Raw genomic sequence first — 18,695 nt, 5'->3', positions numbered from 1 at the left:
GTCCTCCTGCGCATGCACACAAGTATGGGGAACCTTTGGTTAAGGCTGCTCCATCCTTCCACCAGTGCTGCATATGTGTACGTTACCTGTGGTTGCAGGTGCTTAGACAGAGCTATGTGGTGTGAGCTGGGATCGGTGAGGAAAGGGGGGGGCAGGAAAGTGTGCCAGGGAAGAATGTCAGGCCCTCCAGGTTGAAGAGTGGGAGAAGGTTAGGGGAAGCTCAGGTGGCGGGATAGTCAGTCTGTAACTCAGGGTCGGGAGCAAAGAGAGAAGAGTAGAGCGGGGAGGTGAGACTGTGATCCAGATTGGATAACAGCATTACAAAATGGTTGAGCCATTTGGTCCATGTCTGCGCTGGCTCTCTGAAGGAGAAATTTGTCTAGTGCCACGCCCGTCCTTCTCCTCATAGCCCTGCACACTGCCTTTTCAGATGATAATCTAATTCCCTCCTTAAATGCCTCCCCCACTCTCAGGCAGTGCAATCCAGAACCCAACCACTTGTTGCGTGAAAAAAGTTGTTTGTCATACCTCCATTGCTTCTATTGCCATTTACCTTAAATCTGTGCCCTCTTGTTCTCAATTTTTCCACCAATGGGATCAGTTTTTTCTTATCAACTTCATCCAGACCCTTCATGATTTTGAATATCTCGATCAAATTCCTCTCACTGTTTTCTTCTTCAAGGAAACCAGTTCGACTTCACCAATCTATCTAGGTAACTGAAGTTCCTCATCCCTCAAGCCATTTTCATGCACCTTTTCTGGACTCTCTAGTTCCTTCACATCTTTCCGAAAGTGTGGCGCCCAGAGCTGGTCAAAATACTCCAATTGAGAAATAACTGGTATTCTATACAGGTTTGACATAAACTCCTGGGCTCTTGTACTCTTATGCCCCTATTAATAAAGTGTAGGATACTATATGCTTTATTAACCTCACTCTCAACCTTTCCTGCCACCCTCAACAACTTATGCACATGTACATTCAGGTCTCTTTGCTCCACTACCCCCTTTGGAATTGTATCCTTTATTTTATATCATCTCTCTGCAGCCTTCTGTCACGGGAGTGTCCCTTTAAGAAATGTTTTGTCTCATCACATGGCTTCAGTGATGTTATTGTGTGGGTGGAGCTGGGCTGTGGCTCTGTGATTTTTACTTTCGTTGTGGGTTGGGTACTGGCTGTGGCTCTGAGTTTTTCTTTCGGTTTGAGTTTGAACTGGTTTGTACTGCACAGGTTGAAAAGAAGGGTTTCTCCATCTTCATTTTAAAAGCTGTTTTCAGATGGCTTGATAACTTAAAGAGATAATTGCTTTCTGGAAGGAATTCAAACCTGCTGTTTGGGAAGGAAAAAAAGAGTACCAATACCAAGTCTTATATCAGTAAGAGGGCCATGTGCTGGGCCACACCTTTGAAAAGGGGGTTCTGGTTTTTACTTGGATATTGTTATTAAATTGGAACAGTAATGGGGGGATTCATTAAGGGCTATACAGCTGTGTGGGGTATTTATGTTTGTAGTTGATAAAAATGCTTATTGTGTGTGTCTATCAAAATGTTAACTAAATTCATAGAATAAAGCTTGTTTTTTTTAAATTTGTAGAATAAAGCTTGTTTTTTGATTAAAAGCGCCCAAGACCTCTATTGAATAACACCTGAGAGGCAGGCTCTTGTGCTCACAGTAACCAAAATCAATAAACAGTTGTAGGTCAGGTGAACTCCATGATATACTTTGGAGTTTTCTAAACCCTGGCCCATGTCACTTCCTACCAAAATTAATCACTTGACACTTCTCTACATTAGATTTTATCTGCCACTTATCAACCCATTCCATCGAGCTGCATGTGCCCTTTTGCAGTTCTACAGCATCTTCCTCACTGTTCATAATGCTTCCAAGTTTGACAGATGATGGATAACATTATTTCCAACTTGTTAGACCGGATCATGTTCTACCAATGTTTTTACAACTGCACCACATCTCCCATCTCCTTCCCCCGCCCAAAACCTGGATCACACACTGCCCAATGAATAGCAATGAGGTGATTTCTCAGACAGCACGGCACGATCTGATCAGTGATATCATTGCACAATGCAAAATCCAGAAGACATGACACTGTCACTACTCACTTTGCAAAGTAAAAGATAACACCCAAACACGACACATCCGTTTTTAAAAAAAATATATTTTATTCAGGCATTTTCATAAAAAACAAACCGAAGCAGAAGCTAAATTATACAAGATTATAAATAACACCCACTCCCCCACTCCCTATTCGAGTCCCCTCCTCGCGTCCTGCCTTCCCCATTTTAATCCCCTTCCCCCTCCCTCCCTTTGCTGACTCCTCCATCCCTTCCCCCCCCTCTCCTCTTGCTGATTCCTCAATCCTCCTTAAAGAAGTCAATGAATGGCTTCCACCTTCGAGCTTCAACCTTCCATCAACCGACTCCCTCAGGACGAACTGCCCTTCTCCAGCCTCAGGAATTCCGCCAGGTCACTCACCCACACCCCCACTTCCGGCAGCTCCGAGTCCCTCCAGCCAATTAAGATCTGCCTCTGGGCTATCAGGGAGGCAAAGGCCAAAACGTCAGCCTCTCTCGCCCCCTGGATCTTCCGACAGCCCAAATATTGCTATCTCTGGACTCGGGACCACCTTTACCCCTGACACCTCGGACATTAAGTCCGCAAATTACTGCCAGAACACCTTTAGCTTCAGAAATGCCCAAAATATGTGGGATGTGATTCCCGTGCCTCCCCGCGCACTGCCCACACCTATCCTCTACCCCCTCAAGAAACCTATTCATCCACGTAACCGTCATGTGTCCTATGAACTACATTAAACTGAATAAGGCATAGCCTCGCACATGACAATGACGCATTCGTCCTCCACAGGGCCTCCGCCCATGTCCTGGCCTACACCTCCCCACCGAGCTCCTCCTCCCACTTACACATTATATCCCCCACTGGGGCTTCCTCCCAATCCATCAGCTCCTTGTAGACCTCAGAGCCCTTCCCCTCCCCATCTCCCCTTCGACACGACGTTGTCTCGCAAACCCAAAGATGGCAACCTGGGAAAGGACGACACCTCTCTCTTCACAAAATCCCAAACTTGCAGGTACCTGAAACCATTCCCCCTGGACAGTTCATACTCTTCCTCCAGGTCCACTAATTTTGCGAAACGGCCCCGACAAAAAGGCCCATGAATCGCTCAATCCCTGCCTGCAGCTACACCCGAAGTCTCGCAACCATGCTCACCCCTATGCAAACCTATGATTATAACAGAACGGTGCCCACACCGAGGTTCCTTCCAGTCCCAAATACTGCCTTCACTGCCCCCATATCCTCAAGGCTGACATCACTGGGCTCACGGTGTATCCAGCTGGCGAAAACGGCAGAGACGCTATTAACAATACCCTTAGCTCGTTCCCCAAAACTGCCTCCATGCCGACCCCTCCATCCAATTCCTAACCGCGGCGATGTTCGCTGCCCAGTGCTAGTTCATTATATTCGGCAACGCCAACCACCCACCTCCTCGTCCCTGCTCCAAAAACGCCCTTTTGATCCGTGGGGTCTTCCCAGCCCATATAAAACCAGAGATCAGCGCATTAACCTTTTTAAAGAACAACTTCGGCTCAAAGATCGGAAAGTTCTGAAATACGAACAGGAACCTTGACTGCACTGTCATCCTAACTGCACCCGTCCCGCCAACGACAGTGGCAGCACATCCCACCTCTTGAAGTCTCCCTTCATCCACTCCACCAACCGAGTCAAATTTTGTGCAGTTGCGCCTAAACCCGCGTCACCTGAATTCCCAGGTATCTAAAACTCGTCCCACCAACGTAAACGGCAACTCCCCTAACCTCCTTTCCTGTCCTCTGGTCTCAATCGGGAACACCTTGCTCTTTCCCATGTTCAATTTGTACCCGGAAACCTGCCAAGGTCCTCCAAAATCCCCATAATGTCCCCAATGGGTCCGAAATATATAACAGGTCATCCGCACACAGCAAAACCCTGTGCTCGACACCCCCCTGCACAATGGCTTTACAGCCAAGGCAATGGCGGGGGGCAGGCACCCCTGCCGCGTCCCACTATGCAGCCCGAAATATCCCGAACTCAACCACTACCCTTCCTACGCAATAAACCTTCATGACCCACATAAAATACTCCATCAGTTTACTGCCGTGATTTGTGATGGTGTGGGTACTTCCAGCTTTCGTTTAGACCATCTGCCCATCCTATTCATGAGCCTGACCAATTGCTTATGTGAATCTTCGCACAGACCCTATCGCTTTGCAGGGATGTTACTTCAAATTACAACACCCTTATCCGTTCTCTTTGAATTAAATACACTTCACTAAACCAATTTGCAGCTCAAATTGGGCAGAATAATAAAAGCTTCAGACTCAGAGAATCTCTGAACTCAGGAGTGTGAGCACGATGCTTGTTCTCTGAACTCAGGAGTATGCCCACGGTGCAATCTATGTAAACAGTACAGAGAGCTGCGAGTGTTCCTAACCTTGATGGTGCGAGCCTTATCTGTTCGCAAAAGCAGTTAGTGTTCAAATTGCAACAGTGTGTATATTTTAGTGCCATCAATTGACCACTGCACCATAGTTGCCCCAGTAATTGAATTTGCTAATGTCTGCCACTGCTGCGGATCTGCAGTGTTGTAAACACTTCTACTTTTGTTTTCAATCAGCAATGATACGACTGTGGACTCAGTGTAAATAAATCTTACCTGGCAACGCCACCATAATCCAACCCTTCTTCACTTCTAAATTTAACCATTAAACGCTTCTTCAAGTCCTTTGGTCTCATTTTCATCACTTGCCGATATGATTCCTAAACAGAATAAGCTACAGTAAGTTTTTTTTTGAAAACAGAACATAATTTAACAATTTTCCTAAAAATATTTCATAAAATGCATTTTTCAAAGCTGCCTGGGATAAGTACAAGCACAGATAATAAGTGCCTAACTATATATACACCCTTAAAACACACATATTAATGTTACCTCAAAGATTTCATCTCTGGAGACTTCAATGCGGCAGTGCCCGGCTTGCGGTTGCTGCAAAGCAAGTTCGTGCCTCAGGACTTTCAACTTCTGTACTAGATCCCTCTCGCATCTTGGGACAGACCATTCTCCCTCCCCTTCTTCCACCGGTACCTCTGTCTGCACTGGCAATGGCTGGTTTGATTCTTTCAACTGTGATGGATTGCTATAAGGAAGCGTCAAGAATACACTATGCTTATTAATAAATTAGCTAAAACTACAGTTTGTTGATGTCACAAAGATTAGAAGTATAAGTAGTGCAGATAGTAGCATAAGGTTACAAAGAGGCACTGATTGATGGAGCAAACAAAACTGCGTCAGATGGATTTCTAACACTGACAAGTGCAAAGCCATTCACTCTGGACCAAAAAAAAAAAGAGTATAACTGAATATTGTTTAAATTGAGAAAAGTCAAGAACAGTGGAGGTCCAAAGAGATATACCAAACAAAGAGAAACTTGCAACCATGTAGTTCTTTGCATGACCACCGGATGTCTCAAAACCAATTAAGTACTTTTGAAATGTAGTCACTGTTGTACTATAACAAAATCAGTAGATTTGTGCACAGCAGGCTTCCACAAACAGCAATGTGATAACGACCAGAAAATCTGTTTTCTGTGATGCTGCTTGAAGGATAAATATTGGCCAGCACATCAGGGATAAATCCCTTGCCCTTCTCCGAATAACGTCATGCCACCCTGGGCAAGTGTGTGGTCAATTTCAGTCCCAAGTGACCCGGAGTCACAACACAAGTGAATAAACCAATAATCCTGATAAAAATTCCCGAAATCTTTGGCTCTTGGCTGCCCAATAATTACAGTCACTGGGTTTGTAAGTTGAAACACAATTATTGTTTATTTACAACAAGATTAATGGTGAAATACACAGCAGATACAGTTGGTTAAATATTAATAAGTACCTAACTCCTATTGTAACTTGCCTCCCCACTCTCTACCCACAGACACAAGACAGACAAACACAGGGCAGGGGAGAGGGGTGTAAATAAAAAAGTTATCTTTCCTTTAGATGATGAGTCCTTATAGGCTTTCTCCGCAGTAAGCACACGGGAATCACACTCCTTGTTTTACAGCCTGTACCCTTAATTTTCCTGGTGAGACAGAGTCCCTCTATTATCAGGCTTTGGTCGCAGTTTGTGGCCTGCCTTTAGGTTCTGTTTTCAGAAATCCAACACCCACAGGCTTATTAGAGTGAGAGAATTAGCTGGATCTTTTATGAAGAGGCTTGGCAGCCGTTTTCTGGAGAGGATTTAGTTGGATCTTTCACCTCTGCTGCCAGAACCAAAAGTGAAACAAAAATGGAGCCTCGTGGCCTCTGAGAAACATTCCAGTGGAATAATTGCCAATCACTACCTGATACCGAGACCACAGCCATTTGTGCCAATTCATTGGCCGCCTACCACATCAATTAAACCGAGTCATCACTGAGGCCAGCCAACCTCCAATCACCAGTCAAAAACATCACAGCCTTCTGGATTCTGCTGTTTGAATTAAAGGCTGCTTCTTTCAGGTGCTTTGCCTTAGTCACAAGTTCATTAAACATCCATGGATCAAAAAGAAAGGGAAAAACAATGGAATAGACAGGAAATAAACAAGAAGAAACAGGAAGGACCCGTACAAGTTTGCCATGGGATCTTTTATATCCACTTAAGAGGTGAACTTGGCCTCAGTTCACGTCCTAAAGCTGATAGATAGATTTAGGATACAGACTCTATGTAAATTCTATGATTAGCCATAATATCACTGAATAGCAGAGCAAGTTTGAAGCACTGAATGGCCTATGCCTGTTTTTAGTATGAATTAGTTACAACAGAGAATTAGATAGCTACGCTATTTTCTCGGTAATGACAGATGTTCACATGTTAAACCTCCAAACATGCTCTTCATTAATAATCAAATGTATTGAGTTGTGTAAGGCACCAATGAAAAATTATCCTCTACATACAGCCAAGTGAATGTCTTTAACAAACAAAATATTTGCAGAAAGAAATAGACATGCAGTAAGAAAGATCAAGAGGCATTTAGTCCCCAGACTTTTTTATTTCAATGCAAATTAACCCAATTTGAACTAATCATAACGCTGAATCCAATTCCTCCATTCATGCAAAAACAAGATGGCAGGTGAAAATAATAGAGATGTGTAAAATTATTCTCGATGATCAGAAGAATAAAAAAAGCAGAATATTTGTTTAAGAGGTGAGAAATTTGTAAGTGTTGATGGTGGGTGTCTTAGGCAAAAATTTGGCAGAAAGTTGTTGATTTAAAAACATTACAGAAGACTAGAAAACAAACACTACTGCAAAGGGTCAATTCAACAATATTCCCCCACGGTTCCAGGACCATAAATGACACTGGAAAGGTCTGCTCGTCCCCAGGTGAGGCATCTGCAAGAGACATTTGCACGACTCCACAAAAATACCTGCACAAACTCAAAGTACTATCAATTGGAAAAGGAACAGACCATTATGATGATATTTATGCATCACAAAAAAATGAATAATTCTTTAAAAAGGTCGATTGTCCTTCAAATAACTTACTTCATTATATGGTGCAGTCTGGGATCTGTAAACTGTGTAGTTCGGTTGTTGTGATCCACAAAATATATTCTTCCAGACACTGTACTTCTGACTTCCCACCCAGAAGGCAAAGGACCAAGCTCATCATAGTTGAAATTTGTTAGATCCCTGCACAAACAAATTACAAATCAAATTAGAACAAGTGAAATTATCTATATAGCAGGAACTGTTTGGCAAGTGTTATCAAATTTTGTTAATTAACCTTGGAATTCGAGGATCGTGCCAAGTGCTGACTCCAGTCTGTGTATGCAGGAAATAAATCTGTCCCTGTACAGTTGTTCGCTGCTCTGAAAACAAACAGACAATAATTTAGAACAAGTTATTTTTCTTGTTGTAGAACCTGAACTGCAATGGAATCGACACATTCTGCTTGAGCATGGACCCTAGAATTGCACATTACATGAAAATTAAATATGTGTTGTATTAATTCCATCTTCTCTATATTTGTAATTAAGATAAATTTGCCAAGTTTGTACTTCAAGTGAGAGAAATTGTAGTTGGATGTGCTGATGAAAATTCTTACTGAGCTTATACCTTCTTTCCTTTCCTTCAAAGTTATATATGGGAATCCATGCATTAAAATTCAGTATTTGAAATTAAAACTTCTAGGCAAAAATATCATCTTGGTCCGGAACTAACTGCACATTCCTAAACCAAGTAGTTTGCTCAAATTAGAATTGCAGGCAATGTAATACAATATGTTGGAATTTGCTGTGTATCTGTATGCATAATTACCAGGCAATTGAAGTGTAAGCAAATACCCAAGTGTAAAAGATTAAGGAACCACAGGCACAAATGTGTTTTAAACATAATTACGCTATGCCCAAATTTAGTTATTGCTTTAGACTAGAGCCATCTCATCAGTGGCTCTATATAATGGCCCTGCCTCCCACTGAAGAGTCGTATACTAAAATGTTCTGCAATTATGATAGTTCAAATTGGGCGCCACGTTATACACAAAACTTTAGGTGCGGTAGGAAAGTACCTTTTCTGATGTTTTATTGCTATTTTAAAAAATATATCCTGAGAATTGCACTGCATTTCCTGTTTCTTTTAATGCTTTTTTAATAGAATAAGTCTAAGTTACGATAAAAACTGAAAAGCTTCCATATTTGCACGTTTTAAAACATGTGAATAAGTGATGTTTAGATAACTTAAAAGTTTATAGTTAGAAAATAATATTTGGTGTAAGTTTGGCACTTTTCCTGGAGGCCTAATTGTTTATGTTGATTTCTGCTTTTGTATACCCAATTTTACATTTCAGCGTATGTTAATGAGATGGGCAAGAAATTTGGGTGTAAAGACATTGACAAAATGGGGATAATTGCAGGTGTAATTTCCTAAATATGTTTCCACAGGGAATTCCACCCTAAAATTCCTTCCTTTCTCTCCAAGCATTATAAAAATTTGCAACTTCGAGGGTAATCCAAATATGTGGATGGACATATTTAACAACAAAAGGGCCTCCAATGTTCAAAACATAAACATTTGTACATATGTTTGCCACAAAATAAATGTATCGTACTTTTGTGCTTGAATACAATTTTTTAAAAACCTTTCGTACGAGCTCTATGCATTTCACTATTTAGTCTTATCACAAATGGAAGATTTCCAACATTCAAAAATCTTTCAAATTAACCTGGAGAGAATGGAGTGAGAGGAATGAAAAGAGAACATTTTCTTTCCAAAATTCACAGGGAAAGTGTAAGCACGCGTTTTATGCTCATGTTTATAATGTTTCTGCAAATTATTTTAAAATCTAATTTATTGAGGTTAAGACTGAGTGCATTAACAATGTAGATGTGTTTTCCCTTCATTATGAAGTGAGTTGGGATGGCCAGTGTGATGCAATAAAGTCATTTATAAAATGTGAGAAAGAATACAATACAAATGTTCTGGTGTACTAGTACAAATATTCATGGCATCGTTTGTGGACGGCACTCTTCACACATTTGGTAGAAATTCATTGGTGGGCTGGGTAGTTGAGGGGCGGGGGAGAGGAAGAGAAGAAAAAGGGGGCGGGAGTACAATTAATTATCTCCGTACTTTAGGTGCTCTGCGTGACTTAAAATTCATACTCAAAAGAGATGAAGCTGTCTCTTGTCAATATCTCTCTGTATCGATTCACCAGGAAATGCATACGGTATTACTTCCCATTCTCCCCATGTTTGATCAAATATACCTCTTTTCTTACTAACTTGAAAATCAAGGACACGGATCCAAAAAGCAAGAGACATTGACGTATTATTGGGGTCAACAAATCAGATAACAAATTAAGGGAGCTTCAGTCTGGATGTTGTTTTTTTGCCTTCCTCCACAGTTCTCCAACCGATGGATGAAGACGTCGTTAAACTCTGGTGTTAATGTTTTTTAAGCTATGGACTAGAGTGGATGGATATGAGAGGAGAGAGGAAGTCTAAGCTACTCAACAAGAATTTTAACACACAATTATTTGAGGAGGCCTGCCTTCTCAACCTTGTCTTTCGCCTGAAGTGTGGTGATCCTCAGGTTACATCACCACCAGTCAGTTCGCCCCCTCAAAGGGGAAAGCATTCATCTGGGACAATTTACCTTTATTTGAGCCCTGTACAATGGTACAGGCGGATCTGCTATGGTTGTACAAGATGTTTTATGGGACAGCTCTTCCAGTGTTCACTCACTTTATCGGTGCTCAGTATCAGGATGGCATTACCTCATCTATAGTCTCTAGTCCAGACCAATAAACAGGCAAGTTTGCTAAAACCTCTCCTAAGTATTTCAGAAAAGGCCTGGAAATCATACCCATCAGTTTTAAATGAGAATGGAAATATGTACATTTTGTTTTATGCATATGAATTCATGAATGCAAGCATATTTCTAAGTGCCAATTATTTACTGACAATCACAAAATGGCCATTTGACTTTAGCACTCCCTTCTGAATAAGAGTTAAAAAAAAGCACTACTGAATCCAAGCTTTACCATATCCCTCTGGCAATACAGGTGACTGATGGCCTTGCGGCCGGCTCTGTGGCGTGTGCATTTGAACTCGAACCCCAAAATTTCGGATTCGCTGTGTCTGAAGTCTCTGTTCCTGGTTTGGAGACTCTATCAATTGGCAGTTCCCTCCACCCGCAGCACCTGTTATGTCTGTAAATGGTACGGTGTCCTCCATAATACAGCTTAGCGGCCTTCCAGGTCCAGAATCCTCAAAAAGTGGCCTGATTCAAAATTATGCACATTATTCAAAGAGCATTCCATAGCTACTATACTGCCACTAACAAAATAATTATTGTATAAATGCAGACCCAATTAAGTTGTAGGAAACATTAACTGTTGATACATGCCTTATAACGTTGTTGAAAATGTTGAATTAAAAACAAGTACACTCTAAACACACATTTTCTTCTGTGTTTCATTGGAGACAAGGGAAATCATGCACTTGTAAAATATATATTACAAATACTTCCAGCATCTATCCACATTATACTAAAAGATGAAATTTACATAACATTATAGATAAAGAGAAAATTTTAAAATTGCAAGAAAGTTGAGCTTATAAACTGCATGTTTAGACGCACATTTCCCTAAGCAAGTTGTCAGACACTATGTTCATTGCTATGTAACTTTAATAAATGTAATTTTTAATAGCCTGTTGAGATAGGACCTAAACCGTAAACAGATACAATCATTATAACCATTTCACATAATAGATTCGGAATACCTATACATGTGTTGAGTACTGTGATTATACAATGCAGCATGGAGGTCCTTAAAAGGCTTAGGCAGTCAAATAAATCCAAGACCATTTACTATTCACTGAATAATTACCATTCTCAGTTAGTCTGAAGAAATATACTCAAACATGTTAATTCAGATATTACAATTCATGCCTTCAACTCAGATTAGGTGCAATTTATTGTAACAAAAAAGGAACAGAGGCGCAAAGCTTTAAATTATAGTGTTTTTTCAATGATCTTTGTATCAGTATCAGGATGGCATTACCTCATCTATAGTCTCTAGTCCAGACCAATAAACAGGCAAGTTTGCTAAAACCTCTCCTAAGTATTTCAGAAAAGGCCTGGAAATCATACCCATCAGTTTTAAATGAGAATGGAAATATGTACATTTTGTTTTATGCATATGAATTCATGAATGCAAGCATATTTCTAAGTGTCATAACCTGAAGTAAATAACCTGAAAAATCAACCATGATCTTTCAATGGTTTAAAAAAATATATAACCATTATAATCTAGAAACTATGCCTAGCATAAGTTGCATAATTACTTTAAACAAATTCCTACAAAATTACTTTATTTTGTATTTTTTTTAAAGTATTTTTGTTGAAGCTTTTCATTTGAACAAATGACACCAGAAAAATCACAGGAATGGTACAGCTCAGGAAAAATGTCTCGACATGCATGGATAGAGAGGGGGGACAACAGACCAGCAATAAGTCTGTATAATTATTAGACTCAACTTAGTGCCTCCATATGCACCACCGGAGAACAACGGAGAAAAGGTTAAGACCATGAAAACTTGGCAAAAAGGTGCACACCTTCCCACAAAGTGATTACCCGCAACAACCAGGAAAATTCAGGATAAGTTCTTCATGTCAATTTCAGGCAGCACTGGTACATAGCTCCCTTACTCAAGCAACCTTCCTTACTCAAGCAACACCAGAAGCACCAATGACACACTGCAACCTCCTCCCCTCGATATCAGAGCCACCTGTGCCCCTGATGGAGCCAATCAAGGATTCTTTGATCCCACCATAACAAAAATAGAAAAAATACAAAATAAATTCCCAAGAAACTCAGTTCTAGGAGGATGTTTTACATATAACCACAAGACGCAACATAATCCTAGCCTCAGGCACGCTGCAAAACGATCATCATTAGGGCGGCATGGTAGCACAGAGGTTAGCATTGTTGCTTCACCGCGCCAGGTTCCCAGGTTCGATTACCGGCTTGGGTCTCGGTCTGTGCGGAGTCTGCACGTTCTCCCTGTGTCTGCGTGGGTTTCCTCTGGGTGCTTCGGTTTCTCCCACAAGTCCCGAAAGACGTGCTTGTTGGGTGAATTGGACAGTCTGAATTCTCCCTCAGCCGAACCAGCGTCGGAGTGTGGCGACTAGGGGATTTTCAGGGGATTATCACAGTAAATTCATTGCAGTGTTAGTGTAAGTCTACTTGTGACAAGAACAAAGATTATTATTTACACTGAGAGGCCCAGCTGCTATAGATTTGGATTATAGTCAGTACAGTCACACCTCTCAACAACCTAATTGAGCCAGGATGGAAGTAAAAGGGAAAACCACCAGTAGCAGATGATCTCAGGGTAAGGAGGACCAGGGCATAACCACAGGTCCGTATTCCTATGGCGCATGCCCACCACCGTATGAAGAGGAGAAACGGTGCTCATTCAGACAAGGAAACGTCCCAAACATAAGGGGGTGGCAACAAGTTATCAACCACAGTGCAGGACCTGGCTCAACCCCACACCCTCGAATACTAAGGCGTCAGTTAACTATGGATACTCATAGCGCATCAAAACTCAGCCTCTTAATATGTCCCTAATAAGTGCCTTCGAGGAGGGATGTCCCAACCATAAAGGGATGACAGGATGCCAGCCCCAGCACCGGATCTGTCTAATTCAGCACAATCTTACAAAAAGGAGCCAGTACCCCCAACACACGCCAAGACCTACCACCCAGCTGGCCACTAACCACCCCAAAAGTAGAAAAATCACATTTGCCTCGACCGAGGAGACCCCCACTACTGAAGAGAACAAGAATCAAGACACCCATAATTGGGTTTCTTGGGAGGGGGCACAGATTCCCTCCACACGATACAATAAGGGAACCACCCACCCCCGTAATCCAATAGACCGAAATGGGGCTCATAACGGCACACCGTTTACCCAGATGAAGAGACGAACCCGCCCCCTACCCCTATGGGAGGAACGCGAGAGTTAGGACATCAGACACAGATCAGCACTATATGCCATTACAAGGTGTGTGCTAGGGGACAAGGTTGCGCTGCCTCAACAGAGACAAAATCATAACCTCCCATGGAAGACCCAAGTACAATGAGGACACTCCAGAAACCACTATGTAAGACCACTTGGAGGAGGGCGCTAACTCCCCTATCAAACCTATGCCCAACCCAGAGAAGGGCTCCAACAAAGCAGAGGCATAGAATACATACTCTCACTTCAACAAATTGAGCAAGGATAAACCAACCACACCCAGGTATGCATCACCACTCATTTCCCCCTTCTCCAGTAGCTTCAAAAACACAAACCACCAGGAAGAATTACAAGGAACCCAGTCCTCTCCAGGATCTGTCCAGGCCTTCAAAGGAGATAAGCACGGATTCTCAAAATTCAGAGTAACCAAAAGCAAAATAAAAACCTGATATGATTAGCTCTAACTGGGGCTTTCCTCAATCCCAGTGAGGACTTCTCTAACCCTACCAGCCGCCACCATACCAGCCACGTGCCTCTACTCATCTTCGCTATAAATGAGGTAAGGGGTAACTAAAGTGCACTCCCTCCTCAGAAATGCAAGGATTACACATACTTTTTTAAAAAAGGGCAAGATAATGCACAAACCACATATCACTTTACCGACTCAATCTGTTTTTTTTTGCCAAAACAAGGTAACAGATGATCCTCACCCTCAAACATCGCATAACCGCAGAATTATACAATCCATACAGTGCAGGAGGTCATTCGGCTCATCATGTCTGCACCGACCCTCCAAAAGAGCACTCGATCCAGGTCCACTCACCCACTCCATCCACGTAATCTAACCTGCACATCCCTGGACACTAAGTGGATTTTGGCATGGCCAATCCACCTAATCCTCATATCTTTGGACTGTGGGAGGAAACTGGAGCTCCGGAGGGAAAACCTGTAAACTCCACACAGTCACCCAAGGTCGGAATTGAATCTGGGTTCCTGGCGCTGAGGGAGCCATGCTAACCACTGTGCTACCGTGCCGCCCTCAGGAGAAAAGACAACAGGAGTTAAGAGCACAATCACAAAGGAATAAAGTCCAGGATAATTGATGAATTGCAGGGTAATAATACCATCTTTGTTGCTTGGAAAGGCCAAAGCAATAACAGGGTTGTTGCACAATACTCAGGATCTCTCAAAAGTTCCATCGAATGAAGTGCCATCACCTCCGTCACATCATTGCCCGACCTCCAGGCTCGAAGGAACCATGGCGCCAATGACTCAATATAACGAGCCACCTCCAAACCCTCATGACGAACATGAGGACAAGGTAGTATAAGGCCAGTGGTTGGGGACTCCAACTGACCCCAGGCTGCGAAGACCAGATACAATGTGCTCAGTCGAACTTGAAACAAATCAAGATTGCGAAAGCATGGCTGCCAATTCTCAAGCTCAGTTGGGATCATGCCTCCCACTCCTCGAAGAGATCGAGCTCACAAACATTCCTTGTCCAACTCCTACTACCAAGTCAGTCAGGATAGACGACACATCAGGCAGCAGGATTTCGAAAGACCGACTAGGGAAAGTGCACTATCAAATACCATGATTCTCTTCTGTGCTTCCACTATTTTTTCAAGGATATTTCGCAGTTCATCAAAGTGAGCACCAAAGGCCTGCACCAGGGAGCTGAGATCATGATTCAAAATATAATTTGCAATAGCAGCCATCATCCTAATTCAAAGAGTACATCGAGGCATGGGCCCACTCACCAGCAAAGCCGCCACTCTAAACTGGGTCCCACTCCAGCAACCTCCGACCGCCTCAATCAAACAAGCATTTTCTCTGATTAAACTTGGCTCTTTGTCACAAAATACAGGCCAGGATCATTCAAGGACATAGTACAAGCCATACATCCCAAAAAATTGGTAATTATGGGATGCGCATTAGGATAAAATAAAGAATTAAAAAACGAGCAGAGCCAGAACTCGTGAAAACACAGCCACTCCATCACTTATATCACTTGCCCCCCCACACTTTTTCTTATATATATTTTAAAATATTTTTATTGAACATTTTTCCTTTATAACAAACATGACATTAACATCAAAGAGCCCAGAAAACAAATAGCAAATAGTACAATATCGCACAAAAGGAAAGAAAAAAGCACCCAACTGAACTGATAAATCCCACCCAAGGAAAGACCAAAACAACACCCCTCCCCAACAGCTGATGGTAATTAACTCTTTGAAGCAGAAAATGAATGGCTGCCACCTCAGGTAGATGTCCAATGACCCCCGAACGGTATACTTGACCTTCTCAGATATAAAAATTTCATGGGTCTCCATCCCAGTAAAAATCACCTCCGGGCTATCAACAAGGCAAAGGTAAGAACATCAGCCTTTATCCCGGTCTGCAACCCCGGCAAGTCCTACATCCTAAAAATGGCCACCAATGAACAAGGCTCCAGATCAGTGTTAAGAATCATTGACATGGTGCTAAAGGAGGCCCAAAAGCTTTCATCTTTGGACATGACCAGAACATGTGGGTGTGATTAGCACTCTCACGAGAGCACCGCTCACACTTGTCCTCCACTCCTGCAAAGAACCCACTCATCCTAGCCTTAGTTAGGTGAGCCGTATGTATCACCTTAAGCTGAATCTGGAGGAAGTGGAGTTCACCCTACAAAGGGCCTCACCCCACATGTCCTCATTCAAAATAGGTCCCCATCCCTCATCTGGTTCAGCGAGACAGCTTCCATTGACATAATCGGTCCATAAATATTTGAAATGCTACCACACAACACCCCAGCATAGGATTCTTCCCAGCAGGAAGGGCTGAGGCGCTAAGGGAAATGTAGGCAGACCTTCCAGACAAAACTGTGTAACTGGATATAGCGGAACAAGTGCACCCTTGACAATTGAAATTTCACCGAAAGCTCCTCGCAACCAACAAACCTTCCCTCCATGAACAGATCTCCACAATATACAAGGCACCTTCCTTCCTATGACTTAAATGTCACATCCAGACCCAACGGCACAAACAAATGATTGCCACAGATAGGGGCCAACAATGACATGGTGCTCAGCTTGTAATGCTGCCTAAACAGTTTCCGTTTCCTTAAAGTAGATATCATCAGCGGGTTCGTGAAATATCTCACTGGGCAGAATGGGAGCGACGCCCATAAACTCAAGCCCCTACCCGAACTTGCTTCCATCTGCCCCCATACAGAATCTGACACTCCCAATCACCCCAGCACCTTCTCAATATTGGTCGCCCAGAAATAAGCATACAAATTGGGGAACGCCATGACTGCTGGTCTCTCTGAAGGAATACCCTACAAATTCTTAGTGATTTACCTGCCCAAATAAAAGAGGTGATTAATTTGTTAACAGTGGCAAAGAAAGACTTAGCAAGGAAAACAGAAACACATTGAAACAGAAATTAAAAACCTAGGGAGAATGTTCATCTTAACAGTCTGGACTCTGCCCACCAAGGACAGTGGAAGGTTATCCCACTTCCGTAAGTTGGACATCACCCTTATCACCGAACTTGTATAGTTTAACCTATGAAGCATGGGCCAATCATGGGCCACTTGAATACCCAGATACCGGAATTACCTCAGTAGTTTTATTGTTCCGTCCGTAGAGAAGACTGGATCCGTAACATATAAAGCCACCCTATGCTCCCTCCCTGCCCCTCCTTATGAACATAGAACATACAGTGCAGAAGGAGGCCACTCGGCCAATCGAGTCTGCACCGACCCACTTAAGCCCTCATTTCCACCCTATCCCCGTAACCCAATAACTCCTCCTAACCTTTTGTTGGACACCAAGGGCAATTTAGCATGGCCAATCCACCTAACCTGCACATCTTTGGACTGTGGGAGGAAATCAGAGCACCCTAAGGAAACCCACGCAGACACAGGGAGAACGTGCAGACGCTGCACAGACAATGACCCAGTGGGGAATCGAACCTGGGACCCTGGCGCTGTGAAGCCACAGTGCTAGCCACTTGTGCTACCGAGCTGCCGTATCCGCTGCCATTCACTCGAAGACCTCAGTGCTATGGCCAAAGAGTCTATCGCTAGCACAATAGAAGTGGCAATAATCGACTTCCTTGCCTCGTACCACTATTAAATAGGAAATACCCCAACCTTGTTGCATTAGTATGAACACATGCTCTATACTATAGCCGAACCCATGAGATGAACTTCTGCCCAAAGCCAAATCTCCCAAGCACCTCAAAAATGTACCCCCACTCCACCTGGTCAAACGCTTTCTCAGCATCCATAGATATAATCACCTCTCGTTCAGGGACTGAAGAGGGGGAGAAGACCACATTCAGAACACGCAGTATATTAGCCAATAACTGCCGCCTCCTAACAACGCGGGTCTGGTGTTCTGCAATTGCTTCTGGGACACAATCCTCCAATCGCAGTGCCAGCACCTTGGCATCCACGTTCAAAAGAGAGATGGGCCTATATGATCCACATTCCGAGGGGTCCTTACCCTTTTTCAAGATGAGAGGTAGAGGACTGCGAAAGCGAGTTCGGCAATAAACCCCGAGCCAAGAATCATTGAACATATCTACTATCAATGGCACTCACTGGCCCGCAAACCTCTTATAAAATTCAGTAGGAAACCCATCCAGACCAGGGGCCTTACCTGTTTGCATGAGCTCAATGCCCTTCAGTACATCCTCAAGAGGAAAACGGAGCCTCCAACTCCTCCCTTCTCTCTCTCTCCACCATCGGGAAGGACAACCAATCTCGGAACTCCGACATGTTCGCCCCAAACCCCGGGGGCTCCGACCTATAGAGATCCCTGTAAAAAAACCTTGAACGCTTCACTGACCTCCCTCGGAGCAGAGACCAAGCTGCCACCCGAGTCCCTAATAGAACATACAGTGCAGAAGGAGGCTATTCGGCCCATCGAGTCTGCACTGACCCACTTAAGCCCTTACTTCCACCCTATCTCCGTAACCCATTAACCCCGCCTAACCTTTTTTGGTCACTCAGGGCAATTTATCATGGCCAATCCACCTAACCTGCACGTCTTTGGACTGTGGGAGGAAACCGGAGCACCTGGAGAAAACCCACGCAGACATGGGGAGAACGTGCAGACTCTGC

The 18,695-nt window shown here is 43.1% G+C and overlaps 1 protein-coding gene across 4 annotated transcripts in view; it reads right to left on the bottom strand.

Moving 5' to 3' along the window:
* Positions 1–18,695, bottom strand: part of smurf1 (SMAD specific E3 ubiquitin protein ligase 1) — a 210,704-nt gene that overhangs the window by 42,306 nt on the left and 149,703 nt on the right. For all 4 annotated transcript variants that reach the window (XM_072480930.1, XM_072480931.1, XM_072480934.1 and 1 more), the window contains 5 exons: positions 10,591–10,829; positions 7,834–7,918; positions 7,593–7,739; positions 5,001–5,205; positions 4,725–4,828 (listed from right to left, as the gene is read on the bottom strand). In XM_072480930.1, the coding sequence (XP_072337031.1) occupies positions 4,725–4,828; positions 5,001–5,205; positions 7,593–7,739; positions 7,834–7,918; positions 10,591–10,829 (780 nt within the window). The remainder of the gene's footprint in view (positions 1–4,724; positions 4,829–5,000; positions 5,206–7,592; positions 7,740–7,833; positions 7,919–10,590; positions 10,830–18,695) is intronic.

This window comes from Scyliorhinus torazame, chromosome 17 (assembly GCF_047496885.1).
Source record: "Scyliorhinus torazame isolate Kashiwa2021f chromosome 17, sScyTor2.1, whole genome shotgun sequence".
NCBI classification, from domain to species: Eukaryota; Metazoa; Chordata; class Chondrichthyes; order Carcharhiniformes; family Scyliorhinidae; genus Scyliorhinus; species Scyliorhinus torazame.
Note: the sequence above shows the minus strand (reverse complement) of the source record. Positions and strands in the feature narration are given on the sequence as shown.